General features: G+C 37.7%; 1 protein-coding gene across 3 annotated transcripts; it reads left to right on the forward strand.

The window, feature by feature from the left end:
• Positions 1-8,017: 8,017 nt before the first annotated feature.
• Positions 8,018-18,483, forward strand: LOC100890425 (mediator of RNA polymerase II transcription subunit 26). 3 transcript variants are annotated; one of them, XM_003724196.3, is made up of 3 exons: positions 8,018-8,455; positions 11,928-12,002; positions 12,732-18,483. In XM_003724196.3, exons 1-3 carry the CDS (start codon positions 8,393-8,395, stop codon positions 14,145-14,147), a joined length of 1,554 nt encoding a protein of 517 aa, XP_003724244.2. In that variant the 5' UTR covers positions 8,018-8,392; the 3' UTR covers positions 14,148-18,483. The 3 variants fall into 3 exon arrangements, with proteins under 3 accessions (XP_003724244.2, XP_011684242.2, XP_030852050.1); XM_011685940.2 differs by lacking the exon at positions 8,018-8,455 and adding an exon at positions 9,078-9,111; XM_030996190.1 differs by lacking the exon at positions 8,018-8,455 and adding an exon at positions 10,884-10,907.
• The last annotated feature ends 350 nt before the right edge of the window (positions 18,484-18,833 follow it).

Below are 18,833 nucleotides of genomic sequence, written 5' to 3' on the forward strand. Positions count from 1 at the left end.
TATTTTCCCATTAGAGCTCTTGTGCATGTTAACTCAACACGGTTGCTAGACTTGTTTATAATCCTGGGAAAGTCCGAGCTAGATGTATTTTGTCCATTACATTACCATTACCATCTAAACTTTGAGTATATCTTATTATTCTGAAGCTTAGATCAGACAAAATACGAAGAAGAACGACAGATTTATTGTGAATTCATGTCCAGAACTCTTCAATATGTATGGGACACCAAATGACCAAGGACTTGCCCTCTTATTTCTATACATTTTTTTTTATGAGAAGGAAATGAAGAGCTTGATTCCAAAAGGAGCTAAATCCATATTTTACCAAAACTGAGTTTTTTGTCTTAAAATAATGGTTTCCTACATGGGAACAAAATGCACTATATCACATTCTAAAATTTCACCAAGAAGTATGAAATTTTTAAGTTACAATATCATGTTTCATTCCAAAAGGAGCTAAATCCAAATTGGTTTCATTCCAAAAGGAGTTAAATCCACTTTGGATAAATCAACTTTTTTGTTTCTCCATTTTTCCTTCAGCCATGTACCTTCATGTTGTTATTTATGTTAAAGGTGTCGCCCTGGACCAATACTATGTGATAAGAAAAAAATCTACCAGTTATTTCTGATTTTTACTAAATTATTAAAATTTATGGATTTAGCTCCTTTTGGAATGAAACATGGATTTTAGCTCCTTTTGGAATGAAACGGATTTAGCTCCTTTTGGAATGAAACAGTGATATGTTGTTTACTTTCTTTTCCAAAGGTATTTTTAGATGTGATTTCACTGTTATTATTTAAAAGGAAAGGTTTCTAAAATTTCACAAATTTTAAGGTACAATATCATTTTTCATTCCAAAAGGAGCTAAATCCACGAAAAATAAAAATCTAAAAATTAATAAAAAATCAGAAAAAACTAGATTTTTTTAAATCATATATTATTGGTCCAGGTTGACACCTTTAACATATATAACAGCATGAAGGTACATGGCTGAAGGGAAAGTGGAGAAATAAAATAAGGCGATTTACTCAGAAGTACCCAAAGTGGATTTAGCTCCTTTGGGAATGAAACTCTTCAAATCAACCTGGGTTTATCCTAAAAAGGGAATAAATAACTCATATTTCGTCTGTGTAGTTAAATGTCAACAAGAGTTTGCCCTCATTGGATGAGTACAGTGTAATTTCTTATTATTAGTTTATAATAATTACTGAGTATAGTTGGTCAACAGGAGTTAGCCACCTTCTACACAGGATTTTTTCAAGGGGGTGGGGGGGGGGGTTAAAATCGACTCAGCCAGCCGCTGAATAAGCGGGGGGGGGGGGGGGTGTAAGAGGACACTTTTTTTTTGGAAATGTGAAAATTTGACATTTTGTTCCGTGGGGGGGGGGGGGTAAGGTCACCTTTTTTAAGTCGGCCATTGGCATAATTTTTTTTAAATATTTTTTTTATTAAACAAACAAAACAAACAAAAATCAAAAGGGGGGGTTTCCCCAAAGAAAAATACACAAACCATACACATTAAAAAACTCAAGGGGGGGGGGGGGTTAACCCCAAACCCCCCCCCCCCTACGTACGCACCTGTGTCAAAGATATACAGGTTCCATGAAGAAATTTGCGGAGTATGACGATATAACATTTTGACATATGAAAGTACTGGAACTTTTTCTTAACTTGTCATCGAGAAGGAAAAAAAGGAATCCTTGAAAGAAAGAAAAAATTAAATAATCAAAATTAGGAAGTATGAGTTGATTTTGAAAATAAGTTCTGTGAACTGGATTCCTAGTGTGTTACATCTCAAAAATTATAGATCATCATAATTTGAGGTCAAATAATTGTAAACATTTATGTTCCATTGTCACCATTCATATTTTCTTGCTTTCCATAGCCTACGGAGATTTAACTCTCTTTTTTTTTTTAATTACTTTTTTTTTTACTAAAAGATGAATAGTATTTGTAAAATGTTATTTAAAATGTGGTATGTTTAGTTTGTTGATATATTTCATGCAAGGCCACGCTTATTTTCAGATGTGATCACAATTTTGTCTTTCTTCAGTTTTCTCTTTGAACAATAATTTAATCGAAATGTATTTTTTTCTAAATATGCAAATCCTGTACTATAATTTATACATTTTGTATTGCTTATTAATAAAGAAGGAAATCTTTAGGAAACAATAACGTATTATGTTGAGTGTTCCATCGCTTGCTGTAATATCAAAGCATAACATTTAATGTTGCCTATGGCAACCTGCAATGATTACCGGCGAAATTAACACTAGCCAATCAAATGCTTCAAAGGTGAGAAAATGTATTGCCCATTTAAAAGCCTGTGTAAGCACTATTTTTGTTTTGCTCAACGGGGGGGGGGGGGCACTTTTTTCCTCAACATCCACCCTCTAGAGGGGGGGGGCATAGATAAAATACAGATGAAGGTTGTCTTTGAAACTCTAAAATACCCCCTAACCCCCCCCCCCCCCCCCCTCGATACGCCCTTGGTCCGGGCGTATTTCCCTTTTTCCACGCCAATATTTACCAAACAAGGTACTGCATGATGTCGATGGATTGCAATTTGGATGTTCAAAATGGCGTTTGTATGTCATCTCTGTTTTTGCCTATTTATCGAGATTGAAAATGTTGCTTGCAGAGAAAAAAATCTACATCTCAGAAGAGGAAAAAACAATCTTGATGGGGTTTTAGAATTATCTAATTATGAAATACTGAAAAGACCTAAAATAAGTAACATAATTATATCAGCGAGCTTGGGGGATTATAGAAAAAGTTGCTCTCAGTCGCTTTACATTTTTAAGGGCACATGTAATCGCACCCACCCCCCCCCCCCTGACCGCCAGGGGGGGGGGGCTATCTCCAAAAAGAAGGTAAAATTAACGTGTTTTACACGTTTTTTCACAGGGCGGACCCTTAGAAACTCGGGGGTTTTATAAATCAAATTATCGTCGGCTGAGTGTAATTTTATACCTTATTTGTTACACTGGCAGGTCACGAATTGGCGTGGGGTCCAGAGGGCGGAGCCCCCGGAAGCTCAGGGGTTTTGGGCAATAAACAACGGTCAGATGAGCATGTTTTTATACCTTATTTGCGACACTGGCAGGACACAAATTGGTGTTGGGGCCAGGGGGGCGGAGCTCCCAGAAGCTCAGGGGTTTGGGGCAATAAATAACGATCAGATGAGCATATTTTTGTATCTATTTGTGACACTGGCAGGACACAAATTGGTGTTGGGTCTAGGGGGCGGAGCCCAAGAAGCTCAGGGGTTTTATACATTACATTATCTCATTAAATCTCATTAAATTAATAAGCTCAGGGGTTTTGGGCAATAAATTACTGTCAGATGAGCATGATTTTATACCCTATTTGTGACACTGGCAGGTCACGAATTGGCGTGGGGTCCAGGGGCAGAGCCCCCGGAAGCTCAGGGGTTTGGGGCAATAAATAACGGTCAGATGAGCATATATTTATACCTTATTTGTGACACTAGCAGGACACAAATTAGTGTTGGGTCCAGAGGGCGGAGGGGGTTTATACATTAAAATAATTATCGTCAGATGAGCATATTTTTTTCCATATTTGTAACACTGGCAGGACACGAATTGGCGTGGGGTCCAGGGTCGGAGCCCTCATGAGCTCAGGTGTTTATACATCAATTTATCGTCAGATGAGCATAATTTTATACCTTATTTGTGACACTGGCAGGTCACGAATCGGCGTGGGGTCCAGGGGGAGAAGCTCAGGGGTTTTAAGCATTATAATTACCGTCAGATTAGCATCCAGCCGTCCGCCTTAGGGCCCCAGGGGGCAGAGCCACCGGAAGTCAAGGGGTTTTAGGCATTTCATTACAGTCAGATGAGCATATCTTGAGACCTTTGATATCTTTACCCTTTTATTTCCTTTTTTCCCTTCTTTTTTGCCAGGGGGGGGGGCGGGCCCCCCCCGGCCCCCCCGGCCCCCTGGATCCGCCACTGCATGTAACGGAGAAGGGAAAGAGACACTTTTTAGAAAAGAAAAGGAGCACGTGTTGAAATAAACGGTAATTATCAGAGGTGAAAATAGGGCACTTCTCAAAACTGGATGAAAAGGGGCACTCGCTGGAGATGAAAAGGAGCTTTTATAAGAATGAAAAAGGGGCAATTATTTTTAAAGGCACACCTATCGGGCATTTATCAGACTCTGAAGTGTAAAAAGGTCGTTTATGAGAAGGAAAAGGGGCACTTCTCAGAAGAAAAAAGAAAGCACGTGTAAAAGTAACAGGGGCACTCATCAGAGATGAATAGTGACTATGAAAAATTGTATACCTTACCCTAAAAGTTTTCTGCACACGATTGTGGCATTTTCCTAGATTAACAATTTAACAATGTAATCTGCGTGCTCCTTTTTGTGTGTATGATTTGTGAATTATGTATCCTTTTAACGTAATATAAGCTATGTGTGATTTAAACACCTTTTTTTCTTCAAAAATGTGGTTGTTTTGTATACCCTGAATGAGTCGGCCTCCAATGGCAATACCCTTTTCCTTCATGTGTGTGTACGCGCATGGTGTACAAGCTGGTTCATTACCACGGGAATCAATAAATGCATTCATTATTTTAGGATTCATTGTTTGAGTCATTATGACTACTCGAGTACTGGTATCTTTTATTCACAAATGTTATAATTTCAGATCAAGATTACTTAAAGTGGCACACATGTTTTCATTATGATCATACTAGTTCTGCATTTTGTAGATAGGCCTACATATTAGTTAGATATAAATTTGAGCGTTATCAATCGCATTCTTGTGTATTCATTTTTTTTGCGGAATGTAATATGTATGGAAGGTCCAAAATCATGATGGTAAGGTTATTTCTATCTTTAAATATCTTTTTCTAGATAAAGAAACTGATAAGTTTCATAAAATTACTTGCTTTAAATAAATTTTAGCACGGTACTATGATAATCAGGATATAGAATGAAAGACATTTCCTTTTTGAAAGGGATCTTTGTTATGGCTATACTTACCTTAATGCCATTAGTGTGCATCTAATATTTTGACTTAACTTGAAGCTGATGGAAAACATTCCTAAATGTCCCAAAATGTTTGAAAATACCGTCTATTTCACTACTAAACCCTTTATTTGACAGTAACTAATATAAGGGATACTATTAGTCTGTGTTGTAACGTATTTAGGCCTATGTCATATCCAAATGCTTGCATTCATTTCGATGATACTAAAGCCTGTCATTCCTTGAAGTATAACTGCATATAATCTGAGTCTAATATGATGTTGTTTAGTGACGTAAGGTTCAATAGCGTAGCGGGGGGGGGGGGGGGGGGGGCGTGTCCCGGGCGCCACTTTTTAAAGGGGCGCCAAATTATCGGTGACAAAGAAGAACAAAAATCAATGATTGGTAATGGTTAAACTGATACAGTTTTTGTTATAAATACGACATTCATCTTCCACACGGGTTTTCTAATACGGTTATCTTTTTCGAAAATCGAAAGCTTCCGTGACAAAGTCACCCCATGATCTTTTGAAACGATTTGGAGTGAAATGGATGTTATCTTGTCGTAGCGACTGTTCATTAAATCAATTAGGCCTATGAGAAAAGACTAGCCTGGCTGCCCGGCTATCGAAACTCGAACAAAGTCAAGGTAAGTATAGGATATAATTAGGCCAACGTATTACTGAAACAAAATAGAATAAAGAGCCCTTATCAACTGAATTTTCAGCAAAACTGGTTTGACAAAATGGAAGAAAATCTAAGCGTTTTAAGGTCTAAAAACCCAAGAGCCTTCCGGTGGCCTGACCCTGGACTCTCTCTGGGCTTTGCCCATGGACCCAGAGGCGGCGGAGCCGGGGAGGGGGCAAAGCACCCCTTTGTACATATAAAAGGTTCCCCCTTTTATTTCAGATAAATGCCCTTTAAAAAAAATTCAAATAGGTGCCTGTTCTACATTCCTATACGTGCCTCTTACCACACTTTACCTATATAATTGCCCCTTTTCAAATCTGACAGGTGCCCATTTCACTCCCGAACAAGTTCCCTCAGTTTATTTTGCAATAAGTACCCCCTTTCCCTTCTTATAAGTGCCCCTTTTCATCTTTGATGAGTGCCACTTCTCACCTCTGATGAGTGCCCCTTTTCTTTTTATACTTGCCCTTTTTTCTTCCTTGTAGGCTAAGTACCCTTTTTCTTTCTGATAAATGATTCTTCTAAAACCTCTGAAAGAAGCCTCTATTAAAATTCATAGACTATGAAATTTTATTTTGTCGAAGGAAAATGGGAACCTGGTTCTTTTTTAAAAAGTGTCCTTTTTCCCTTTGGAAACGTGCCCCCGATTCTTTTCACCATAAAATGTGTTCCTAACTTAAAGCAACTGGTAGCAAATTTTTCTTTAATTTCACCCACAGCTCGCACGCACTTTTAAATTGATATAATTTTGTTTCTTAATTATCAAACATAATTTTAGTCTTTCATGATGAGATTATAATCCTGTATAAATATTGCGATATTTTATGATCTTCAAAATGTTCTTTCCTCGTGGAAATACATAGCGGTTTCTGATATTCTATTTTCACGAAATTGACGTTATTTCCAGATAAATTTTAACAAAACTGAATTTCTTTTGCGGCACCTCAGGGTGTCACGACACCCCGGTTAAAAGAACGCTGGTAAAGGCCATAATAATATTTCCCGACGGACCCTCCATGATCCTTGAATAATGAACCAACTTAACCTAGATATTAGGGGTCCCCCCACTCGATCCGGGAACGGAGGGACTGCATTCATGTTCCCCAAATCTCCGGCAAAGGGGTATTTTTCACGCAACAAAGTCTGGCTCGTAATACACTAAAAATCGGTCGGTATTGACTTTACACACCAGACTTAGGGGGGGGGGGGGGGACATACGTTCACCCTAAATAACACTGAGTGTGGGGGGGCAGTGGTGGATCCAGGGAGGGGCGGAGGGCCCGGTCCCCCTTCCCTTGCCCGAAAAGCATATAATTATAACCTTTGTGAAGAAAAATAAGACGGGCCCCCTCCTCCTGGCTAAAGCAGGAGGGGGTGTTAATTTTTTTTTAAATCACGAACTGCGGGAGGAAAAAATAGTGCTCCTTAACCCCCTCCCCCTGCTTATTCGCCGCTAAATATTCACCACCAATTGGGCCCCGCTCCCTTGCCACCGGCTGGATCCGCCCCTGGGGGGAGGGGTCCTGGGGTTCAGATATACGGATAGAGATGCTATATTAGTAGGTATATAACAAAAGAAAAATACATGCTCTTCCGCTGTCGGATTGAATTTTTGATGAGGGTTTATTATATGCCTTCACAGTTAACAGTTGTTTTAGTAGAATGTCTTATATTACGTTTGTTTGATAAATTCCTGCCAAGCCAGTGAAAGTGTCTCCACAAGGACCCTAGACTTTAGAAACCTCCTGGGTGGGAAAAACTAGTAATAAATAGATAAATAAATTTAATTCTAAAAAAAAAAAGGTGTGTGTGTGTGGGGGGGGGAAATCTATTTCTTTTTATCATGTTTGATGAATGTTCAACTACTTACCTCCTGTATTGTATTGTATTTGTCAGCTTTTTGAATTTGATTTGTTCATCATTCTCTAAATTGAGAAATTGGAGGCGGGCCTGGGGTATTCAAGTTTTGACTCTTTACGAATAGAGATGCTTATTAGTAGGTATATAAAGAAGAATAAAAAAACATGCTCTTCCAACTGTCGGATTGAATTTTTGATGAGGGTATATGCCTTCAAAATTAAAAATTGTTTAAGTACGTCTCATGTTCGTTTTATAAATTCCTGCCAAGCCGGTGAAAGTGTCTCCACAAGGACCCTATTCTTTCGAAACCTCCCGGGTGGGAAAAACTAATAAAGAGTATGAAAATTTGATTTAAAAAAAGGCATGTGTGTGTGCATGTAGGGGGGGGGGGGGGGCTAATTCTTTTTATCATGTTTGATGAATGTTCAAACTAATGACCTCCAGCTAATTACTTGTTTCCAGGTTTTCTTAGGAAAACGGCCACCGAACAAAGTTGTAGTTGTAGAAGCACAAGTATGAACCAAACAATTTCAATTTTCAATACTTGTTTAGCCCCAAAGGTTTGTCTATGATCAGGGATGATCAGATGGAATGAATATTGTATTTGTCTTTTTGAATTTGATTTGTTCATCTATACTTTAAATTGAGAAATTTTCTTTCTGTTTCTCATGTGAAAATTCAAGATGTGGCGCCTAAACGTGACGTCACATCGCAAGTTCCTGCCGCGATTTCCCATAAATCACCGCGCTGATCTGTGTGAAAGAAATATATCCGCGATGTCTAGATACTGCTTCTCGGGCAGGACTACGGCACTAGGGCTCCGTTTGGCTGCTTAGAAATGGTCTAATGCCGCCAACCCCGAGCCAGATAAAGGAGCTGCTGCTCAGTGCAATCGACAAAGATGAAAATGTAAGCATTACTTTTTCGTATTTTTAAGACTTTTCCTCTAATTTCGACTTTATTCGCCAGTCTTTCAACTATTCGAGATCGCAATGGTAATCCGCCATAGGCGCCCGCGTGCTGTCCACGATCCATTTTTCGGAAAGAAATTTCGCTGATTTCGGCAAGAATTCATCGCAGGTGCTGCTTGTCAAAAGACCTCACAATATTCAGTTTGTAGCTTGACTTCTGTAGACAAAACTGGTATATATTCCAAATCAGCTGAAGGTAGATTTTCGGTCAAATTTAGCATCGTTTTGAATGTTGTCACGATTTTGTGGAACGACGAGGGTCCATGTACACGGTTAGCTCGCCTGCTGCAGAATGAATTGTTGACCCATTCGGGGCCTATGAGAGGTCTTGCCGAGCGCATGCGCAAGTCAGACAGTATCCCACGTCGGTGAATGCAGTAAGGGGGCTCATTATGCAGCGATATCGGCGAACATCACTGCACAGCCAGCCACCTCGGCATGATCAGCCACAAATGTACCGCAGAGTTGCAGGCGTACACGAAGAGCATATTCCACCCTGTTGTTCCGTGCAGCTAGTGTGATAGGCTCTGCCGCGCTGACTCGTCATGTAGACCTACTGTGCACAAGACTTTGAGTTACCTGGCTGGAGTGGAGGTATTATTGTCAGAGAATGCAGCTTAATAAAAGCGAAATAAGATGAAGAAGAGAATTAGATCTAGAGCCTAGATTCTACCATGATTGTCTTTGACCCTGACTGACTCTGTTGAGTTTCATATTTGTTATGTCTTGAACTATTATGAACTAAAAATAAAATGATCAACATTCAAATCGATGCAATACTGATTGTGTGGCAGTGTGGGCTGAGTGATGTGTGATTTGTGTTTGGGCGACTAGTATTGGGTGTCCTTTCAAAAGATAAGGGGAAAAAGAGAGAAGGTGATGGGATTCCAGTGGCAGTGGTATTTAATTGGAAATCCAACCTTGATAAGAGTAAACAAGTTTATAAAAAGAAAGCTGAAAATATCAGGAGAGCAGACTGGTGAAAGTTTGAACAAAATCGGACAAAAGATAAGAAAGTTATGAATTATTGAAAGTTGTAATTAGATCTAAGTCACTATGACTATGACAAGTAATAGACTGGGAACTTTAAATCGGCTGAATCGTATTGTCACTGATATAGTGCTTGACTTCTTTCTGACTTGTTCCAAAACAAAAAAATGTAGGTCTCAGGAGGGTCTATTCTATAGGACCTATAATGATATTAAGTAGTGCCCTACATGTAGGCGCTTAAGGAGAAGGCACTTTAATAGTTGGGAGAAAAACAGAAGTTAACGATATTTTGTAGTTGTGCAAGACAAATTATGGGAGAGTTGTCTGTGACTACATGTACACCACAATGCACTGACCAAATTGCCAATTTGAGATCGGCATACGTACATGTAGTGATCTGAAGCTTCAAGCATTCATTCTCCCTTGGGGCACTACTTGAAATATAGTATGGGTAGTACATTTATTTTCATTGTACATGTAGGTCCTTTAAAAAGAAAAGAGTAAATCGAAAGACCCCCCTTTAGTCATACATTTTGAACAAAAATACAATTAATTTCTGCTCTTCTCCTATAAGCGCCTTCTCCTGATCCAGGAGCGCTACTCATAATATATCATGGATATCATAGCATTAATATTACTATGGGTCCTCTAAATAGAAAAGACTTTCCTAGTCATACATGTATATCTTCTTAAGCAACAACCTGTGTAGAAAGACCATCCTTTTATGATGTATGAACCAGGGCTCAAATTAATTTTTTGTCCACGGGGGCTCTTCCAAAAAAATAGAGCCCCCGTGAGCCTTCTCACGGGGGCTCTTTTAGTGCTGACGGGGGCTCTTATTTTAATACAAATTTCCATTGAATTGGTTCCCATGAAACTCCAAAATTCCTTGGTATTTTATCATCAAAAATCAGGCGATTTTTTTTGTGCCATTTTAAACCCCTGTTAGTGATGTTTTCCTGGCATCTACTGACATCTACTAATACTGTGTAGGTCTGGACACATGATAACATTTTTCTATGCCCATCACATTTTCACTTGGCAGCCAAGGAGGATGGGGGGGGGGGGGGGGGGAGGTTAAACCACCTAAACCGCATAGATCCGCCCCTGCAACATCTTTGGTCTTCTTCTTTTTCTCAATATTGATTTACTGGTCGAGTTACATTATTTGCTGGTCTTTTAGAATTCCCAGATTTCAGAGGATTCACACTTTTCACAACGAAAAACTTCTCCCGTTTCAGGCCTTGCGCGATCCAGCTCCACCAGATATTGGGCGTCAGCGTGCACACTCCTGACGGCCGCACTAGCTGCACTGCGAGCTTCCGTACGTTGTTTGTATCGGTAATACTCATATAGATGGGAGAGAAAGCGCCATCTAAGTTCCATTTCATTGGTTTAAGGTTTGAAAATTGATACTCAATATTGTGTTAAAATAATATCAACAAACATAATGTTTATTTTATAATTCCACGGGGGCGATTTTTAATTTTGCAATCGCCCCCGTGAGCAACCTGACGGGCGATTACGGAGCTCACGGGGGCGAATCGCCCATCGCCCCCGTGTATTTTGAGCGCTGGTATGAACTATGAAGTATATATTCACTAAGAGGGGGACATTGGAGAGACATGACTTCATGGGCTTTTTGTTTTGGTCAAAAGAAGTATTTCTACAGGGTTCCATGAAGGAATTCAAACAAAGAAATATAGAAGGAAAAAACCTGGATGTGGAGAGTAAATACATGATTTATCACATCAATACCTAGCAACAAATTACAGGGTATTTTGCAGATGCGCTTGGTGACCTGGGAAATTTCATATTATTACAGAGGGTCATGCAGGTATTGCACATAGGGGTCTACTTTGTATTTTTTTAACATGTATTTTTGTTGTGCACTTCAAACTTTTGCAATACATGTATAATGAATTGAATGATATGTTCGATTGGCCAAGCAAATCTGAACATCTTTTCACGAAACAGTCATAAGAACAAGTTTACTGACATCTCATTAAACCATTAAACGTGTGTTTCATTTAATACACATGTTTCAGTGGGTTTTCCGCAGACTCGTACTTATGACGGTAACGTTATCTTGAAACGCTGCCCAGAAGTTTTTTAAATGTTGACAAAGACATCAGGGAAGTTTTAAATTGACTTAGTGACAGAGAGAATATTGGTGCCAACAAGGGCCTTACTATGAAAATGACCTTCCCTGAAATTCACTTTTTTTTTTCTCTTGGAAATACATGTACACTGTATTAATTGCTTTCAATAAGCATTTGTCATCTCTGTTGTATATTCTTTATCTACAGGTTTCACTGTTGTACCTTTCAGCTAGTGGTGAACCAGGTAAACCTTTTTCTATCTTATACAAAAAGAAAAACTAAATCTTTCCTCCTTCTTCTTATCCATCTTTCATGCAGATTGTTGACATGGGCAGTGTTACAAAAGCAGTCTCTCTTCTGGAGAGCAATCCAATCACCAAAGATGCTCTTGAGGTAAGTTTCTCTGACTCTTCAACAACGGAATGCCACTTGCTGTCAGCCAGCATTGTGAAGTGTCATGCTTCTTAGAATAGTATCAGAAGAAATTTTGTACCCCTTTCCCTTTTCACTTCAGATCATTCTTTAATCTTTGTCACAATGCTGATGGACTGAGTTTCAAGTAGGATGTGATTCTGAAATCCCTTTGAGTGAAAGTTCAGAAGGTCTTTGAAGTATGTACACTGTAGGTAGAATTTTGAGATCCTAGGAATACTTTCAGAATGAGTGAACCGACACTGGTGCCACATATATTGAAATAATTATTAAAAAATAAAAATAAAAATAAATGTCCATATGCATACGCAATCACAAAGAGCTGTACTTTTTTGAACCAATTTTTTATAGGTGGACCCCATTATTTGATAGGAAAAAAGTAAGTGTAATATTGGCTGTTGCAATATGCTGCAAAACATTTCTCTGCTCAGATGCAGTTACTTGAATAGATTTGCTTATGTAAATGGACATTTTATCTGTTGGTTGAATCTGGATTTTGAGCATTTTTTTCTACCGAAGGTGGTGCCCAGGTTTGTCTGATTGTCCATCTCGCTTCTCATTGTTCCTATATATCAATTCATATTTCATATGGTTATTGTTTTTTTTTAATTTTTTAAATTTTCGATATACATTATCTCACTAAACGTTTGTTTTACCTTTTTTTTACCCCATATTTGTCACGATCTTCAGGAAACCAGACTCGGGAGGCTTGTCCAAATTGTGCGTAAGAAGGCTACAACCAGTAACCTCAAGAAGCGATGCACAGCCTTGATAAAACAATGGCAGTCTCAGTTCCTGCCCCCGAGCGCAGTCAAACCTCCAAGGACTGAGTCCCCTGTACCTCATCAAGAGGAGGTCAAAGGTCAGGAAGGGTCATCGACCTCCGATGGACAGAAACCAAAGCCTGCAAAGCAGACAGTAAATGCCACCTCTGTTGATAAGAGTAAAAGTGAAAATCTTCGAAGGAGAAAAAGGCAGCCGGAAAACTCACCATCAATATCTCCTTCATCCCAGGCTCCCCCTTCTAAAAAATTAATATCATCATCTCAAGGGCAATCCCCATTATTACAAGGCGAGGGAAATGGACAAGATGACTCTGGTCTTAATGGGATGTCCTCGAAAAGGGATGTTGACTGTGGTAGAAAACTTATCAAAGATTCAGTAAAAACTGCTTCTCCAAAGTCCAGTGTTCCTTCGCCTAAATCTAAACCCAACATTAACAAAGACAAAGGTTCATTAAAGAAGTTAAAATCAGAAAGATCAGCATCTCCCAAACCTAAGAAAAAGGACTCGTCATTAAATTCAGTATCTCCTGCACTGCAGCCCAAAGCAGAGAAACATTTGAAACCCAAAGGATTATCACCTAGTGTTGCCAAGGCAAAGTCTGATAAACGAGTCAAGGTTTCACCAGCACCTCGTGTTGCCATCGGTAAGAAAAGGAGTTCTTCCCATGATCGATCGCCTAGACCCTCCAACGATTCGTCTGCTTCCAATTCACCAGCTGTTGTGGGTGGAACCTCTCTGAAATCCACCGGTACTTTCTCAACGGACTGGGACACTGCCGGTTTCGGCTTTGGGGATAGCGGTGGGGAATCCTCTCGGAGTGCTACACCCCAGAATGTGTGCGACGCCCCTAGTTCTTCAAAGCCTTTCTCTATTTTTGATTTAGATTTCACCGATGCTGTTTCATCTCAAGTGTCAAACACCAGCCTGTTTGACAGGTCAGAGTCACCTGCAAGCTTTCTAGATGAGCGACCCTTTACACCAACAATAAGTGCATTTTCTGAAGAATTTTCTCAGAGGACAGAGTATAGTCATTCTCCTTCTGCTTCAAAGGAAGAGGAGGATGAAGCGGAGGAGGGGGAGGAGGAGGAGGAGGAGGAGGAGACATCAGTAAATGTGATGGAGACCCTTGAAGATGAACCTGTGACTCCTCCATGCCCGGTGCTGGAGGGGGATATAGATCGCATTCATGATGACGAGTGGGAGGGGGTGAATGGTTGCTATAATGATAAAGGCGAATGGTTTGACTGGATGCAGTGCCTGACTGTAAATACAGATGTGGAAAATTCTATACAAATTCTACCCTATGTATGTATTGATTAGGAAAATATGAACATGCTCACTGTAAGTTATTTTTTATGTGAATGCTTGAATTGAAAGAGTGAACCATCATAACATGTATTTTTCTCTTGTTGTTTTCCTATTTTTTACAGATACTTTCTCGGTGCAAATATGATGTAGTAAAAGTAAATTTATTTCATAAGTTTATATTGAACGGAAGAGACAGGCATGAATTTTCATGTACATGTATGCATTGGAACTGTTTAAAATTTAACGCTGAGCAAGTTCCTTTAATTTGACGTAAAAATTACCATGAATTTTTTTCTGTTACCTAATATTGAAAATTGTGGTCAGGCAGAATATTAGAAATCTTCGTAGATAGTAGAAGTCGAGTACATCATATTGCTAAAGAGGTAACATCTGTAAAACAGGGTTAGAACTAAGAAGATTTTCTATGGGCCATTATTTGAGCAGAAATAATTAACTATTGCATTGTAATCAATGTCTAAAAATGGGGTAGTTTTGTTTTGGGTCTAATTTCTTTAAAAGCTCTGCTCATGCATGCATGGGTAATGCATGCATAATTACAATTGTTAAAGCCCTTAACATCAGGGTGGACTTCCGTTTTAACGCTTTAATAGGCTATTAAAGCCTTAAAAGGGAAGTCCACCCTGATATTAAATTGGTTTTAATAGTCCAAGTAAAACAATGAGAGGAACAGGTCAGTGAAATTTGAGCAAAATCAGGTTAAAAATAAGAAAGTTGTGATTTTTGTAAGTTGTCATCAGTGAAACACACATTAGAAACTAGGAAGACTGGCGTATCTTGCGAGGTCCTCTCCAATTTGCTCAGTACAGAAATTTCATAATTTTTCATTTATAGCTCACCTGAGCCAAATGAGCTATTGCAATCTTTTTTGTTTGTTGTCCGGTTACCCTAAACTTTTAACATTTTTAATTTCTCAAAAAATGCTTAACCAGATTTTAACCAAAGGGGGCTTGGAGTAGCCTTCAATATCCACCATCCAAACAGCAATACGAGCACAGGAAACTTACAAATGATGAAATATTTAGAATTTTCTTATTTTTAATAAGATTTTGCTACAACTTTCATTGACCTGTTCTGTTCCTATCATTTTGTAATGCTTAGTATCAAACCAACTTAATACCAGGATGGACTTGCCCGTTAAAGGAGATGCTATTATCTCCTATTTCAAAGAATCATTTTGGCATTTGTTGTGTACATGTGTAGGTGATATGCATTTAGCTCAAAAGTATGTTAATGACGGTCTTGCCTTTAGCGGTACGAAAACAAACACATGGCAAAATAGTCTGTAGAAAGTGCTACAGTGTTACTTTGGGCATGACATTGAAAAGGTTGCATGAGTACAATTTTGTTGTTGTTACGATTCCAAGCTCTGGTTTATAATCGCTTTCTAATCATATTTAATGTGCCATTGGTTTGTAAGCTCTGCCTTACGCTTCATGTAAGTTGGGTTTCACAAAAGGAGTTAAAAGTTATGTACAATGTATACAGTGTACACTCTTAAATCAGATTAAACAAAACAAATTATACACATGTAAGCATTCTCTTGTTAAACATGACTTCCATGTAGCTTAGAAACATTGTGGGGTTTAACTTTGGTTTCGATCAGTGTTTTGTTCTTATGTCTTTGCTGGGAATTATGTCATTGGAACAGAAAGACCACTGCAACTTTCTTAACATTGAATCACTTAGAAAACAGAAATTTAAAAAAATGAAATATAAAGATTCATCCAATAATATGTGCCAAAGTTTACTTTTCATAAGTTTTGATGAGTTCTTAAGTAGAAAGAATATGTAAGAGGATAATTGTGGGTCTTTATTCTCATTGTTCATATGCAGGTCTACTTATATTTTATCAACCAAATAAACAGATTGTTATGATAGAATAATATTTTATATATTTAGATGTCGGCTCAAAAGTTTATGTTCTAAAATGTCAATTTGTAGAACCAGATTTAAAACCTCTCTAGTATACATGTAGGTCATATACTGTTTGTGTCCATTATCAGCTACCGTATGTAAAATTGTAAACTGAGACAAATGCAATATATTATTATGATGGTGATCAAATGTGGAACATGTTTAAGTAGGAGAGACAGTTTGTTTCAATTTAAGGAAAATTGTGGTAAATATTGCGTACTTAAGAATTTTCATGAGAATAGGAATGGTGGAATGAAGTCAAACAACAGATGTTAGAATGCTGATATATATATATATATAGTAAGGCTTGTACATGATAGTAGAGAGATATATATTATCTTGGATGTCTTATGAAAGCCAATATGACTGCTAACAATGATGCAAAATATGAATTTTCTTTTCTTGATTTAGAATTGACTAAACACATGATTAATGTAGAAATATTTTTTTTTGATCATGTAAGATCTGATAACACATCCCTCATCCGTTCCGACTTGTTCTCATTATTTATTTTTGTAAGGATACTGTACTTGACTTTGAAAAGTATTTTGTTAGTTTGTTAAACAAAAGAGGTATTTTTGTACTTTTGTGTGTGCATACTTTAAATTGTGTATTAGGTTGGCAAGAGCTAATATGTGCAGGTTCCACAAGGCCGCTGTTAAAAGGAAAAATCAAACCATTGATCTTTTGAAAGTGGCAAGTTGCCGCAAGTACAATCATATGGAGATCAAAATAACGTTGTGAAGTAATACCTTTCTGTGATACATCTTTCCCTCGCCAATAACATTTGCAATAAAATGGGTGCAGTAATATATCACAAATTCTGTGAGTTTATATACGCAAAAATCTAAGATGTCACGACTTGTATCCCCCTTTTTTGTTATTGGGGTGGGGTGGTGGGCTAGTTAAAAGATATTCTGAAACAATATTTGCAAATAAATTTTATAAATTCTATTGTTCTGAAGTGATTTACTAGGCATGAGAAATTCACTAGTATCCAAAATACATAAGCATACCCCCCCCCCTCCCCACACCCTTGCTGTGTATACATACAGCTAATATGAAGTCTGAACTCGCAAGTTGTGATTAAAGGGGAAATGTAAGAAAGGCTTCACGATTGCTGTGTTTGTTGGAGAAAAACAGGTTTATTTCCACATGTTGAGTTGATGCCAAATATCTTCAATAATTAAATTCCTAATATAAAATACATTCCTGTCGATGTGATAATGCAGTAGACATTTAGTGGAATAGGAAATCAGATATAATGCTAGAATGATTTGAAATGTCTAATGATGATATTAATCAAATGAAACATTTTTGTACTTTTGTATATTTATTGGTTTGCAATATAGGTCTCAACGTCCCTCTTTAGTTATAGGATGCCAAGGGAAAGAGGAAACCTTAAAAAAAATAAAAAATAAAAACACCTGACAAATATAATAAGTGCATTAATTTTTGTGAAATTAGTACAATTTAAAGTTTCGACAAATTATGTATTCAGTTTGTGTAAGCATTAAACTGTCTTAAAGTCTAAACAAGGTTTTGAAGGAGAAGATCAACAAATTTGTTTAAAGATAAATGAGAATAAAAAGTTGATTTTCTATTTTCTTCAAGGACAACATACATTTTGAAATAGAAAATACAGTATATTTACTGGTCTTATTGAATACTATATCTCACAGAGGCTAATGTATTATTGCAAGGGACACACATGGTAGTACATATACATGTAAAATTTAAATGGGTGAAATTATTTTGGTGACTTTGGTCAAAATGACTAAGGTCTTATGGGGGGGGGCACTTTTTCTCCCCTATCATCATATGTGGAATATTATACAAGTATAATAACTAACATCATATATATTCCACTTCCAGTAAATGATTTTTCGTAAAAATTTCATATCCCCTTTGATAATATAATTAAGGTCGGTATCTATTCAGTCTTGCAACATTGTTGTCTTTAAACAAACAAATAATTGACGATGAAAAAGTAATGTCTGAAAGTTTGGAAATATCTGTATCTTTAATGAAATGCACTCATTTGTTTTCCCTTCGAAAATAAGCAATATATGTTACTTTGTTTGTGCCTTCTTTAGATTAATTTTCCTCATGAGAAAAGAGGAATGCCACATATGTAACTAGTTTTAATTACATGTATTTTTTTCATAGAATGAAATGTGTTCATTCAACATTTCTTCATTATTTGCATGTTATGATTATCATTTTTCAATTTTTCAATTTTAGTGAAAAAAGGAGCAACAAACCTGAATGTTGCATGTGTAATGAATGTGTGAAATGGATTCATGTGAATGGTACCCTTATGACAAAATATGGCTCTAAAGAGCGTTATTTCTAATCATTTTGATTTTGGATCTTCATTTTGAGAAAAAAATTAAAAGAGTAAAAAATACAACAAAAACAATGCCTGCTGTTTCAGACTCTTGTGCTAAATTTTTGTTTTTTCTTTTACTTCAGTTGAATCTTTTCTATATTTTAAGCCCCCCCCCCCCCCCCCCCCCCCCCCCCCCAATCCCCACTTAGCTGTGTATATAGTGGAATTAGATGAGGTCAGAAATTTTGGAAGTAAACACAAGGGGCCTCTTGATTAAATAATGTAAGTTGTGGATTTAGGGTGGGGGGGGGGCTGTCCTATTACTCCATACAGGAGGGGCGATGACACAGTAGTAAACCAGTGGTCTTGTAATATGAAGGTCCATGATTTTGAAATGCCACGGATGGGTTAAAGTGCTATTACCCTTTGGT

This window comes from Strongylocentrotus purpuratus, unplaced genomic scaffold (assembly GCF_000002235.5).
Source record: "Strongylocentrotus purpuratus isolate Spur 01 unplaced genomic scaffold, Spur_5.0 spur5_scaffold_3, whole genome shotgun sequence".
Taxonomy (NCBI): Eukaryota; Metazoa; Echinodermata; class Echinoidea; order Camarodonta; family Strongylocentrotidae; genus Strongylocentrotus; species Strongylocentrotus purpuratus.

What these genes read in the sequence shown, in the direction of transcription:
- LOC100890425 (XM_003724196.3), top strand. Translation starts at nt 8,393, where the DNA reads ATGCCGCCAACCCCGAGCCAGATAAAGGAGCTGCTGCTCAGTGCAATC. An exon ending in CAATCGACAAAGATGAAAAT is followed by an intron (nt 8,456 to 11,927) that starts GTAAGCATTACT and finishes TCTTTCATGCAG; the next exon opens with ATTGTTGACATGGGCAGTGT. An exon ending in TCACCAAAGATGCTCTTGAG is followed by an intron (nt 12,003 to 12,731) that starts GTAAGTTTCTCT and finishes CACGATCTTCAG; the next exon opens with GAAACCAGACTCGGGAGGCT.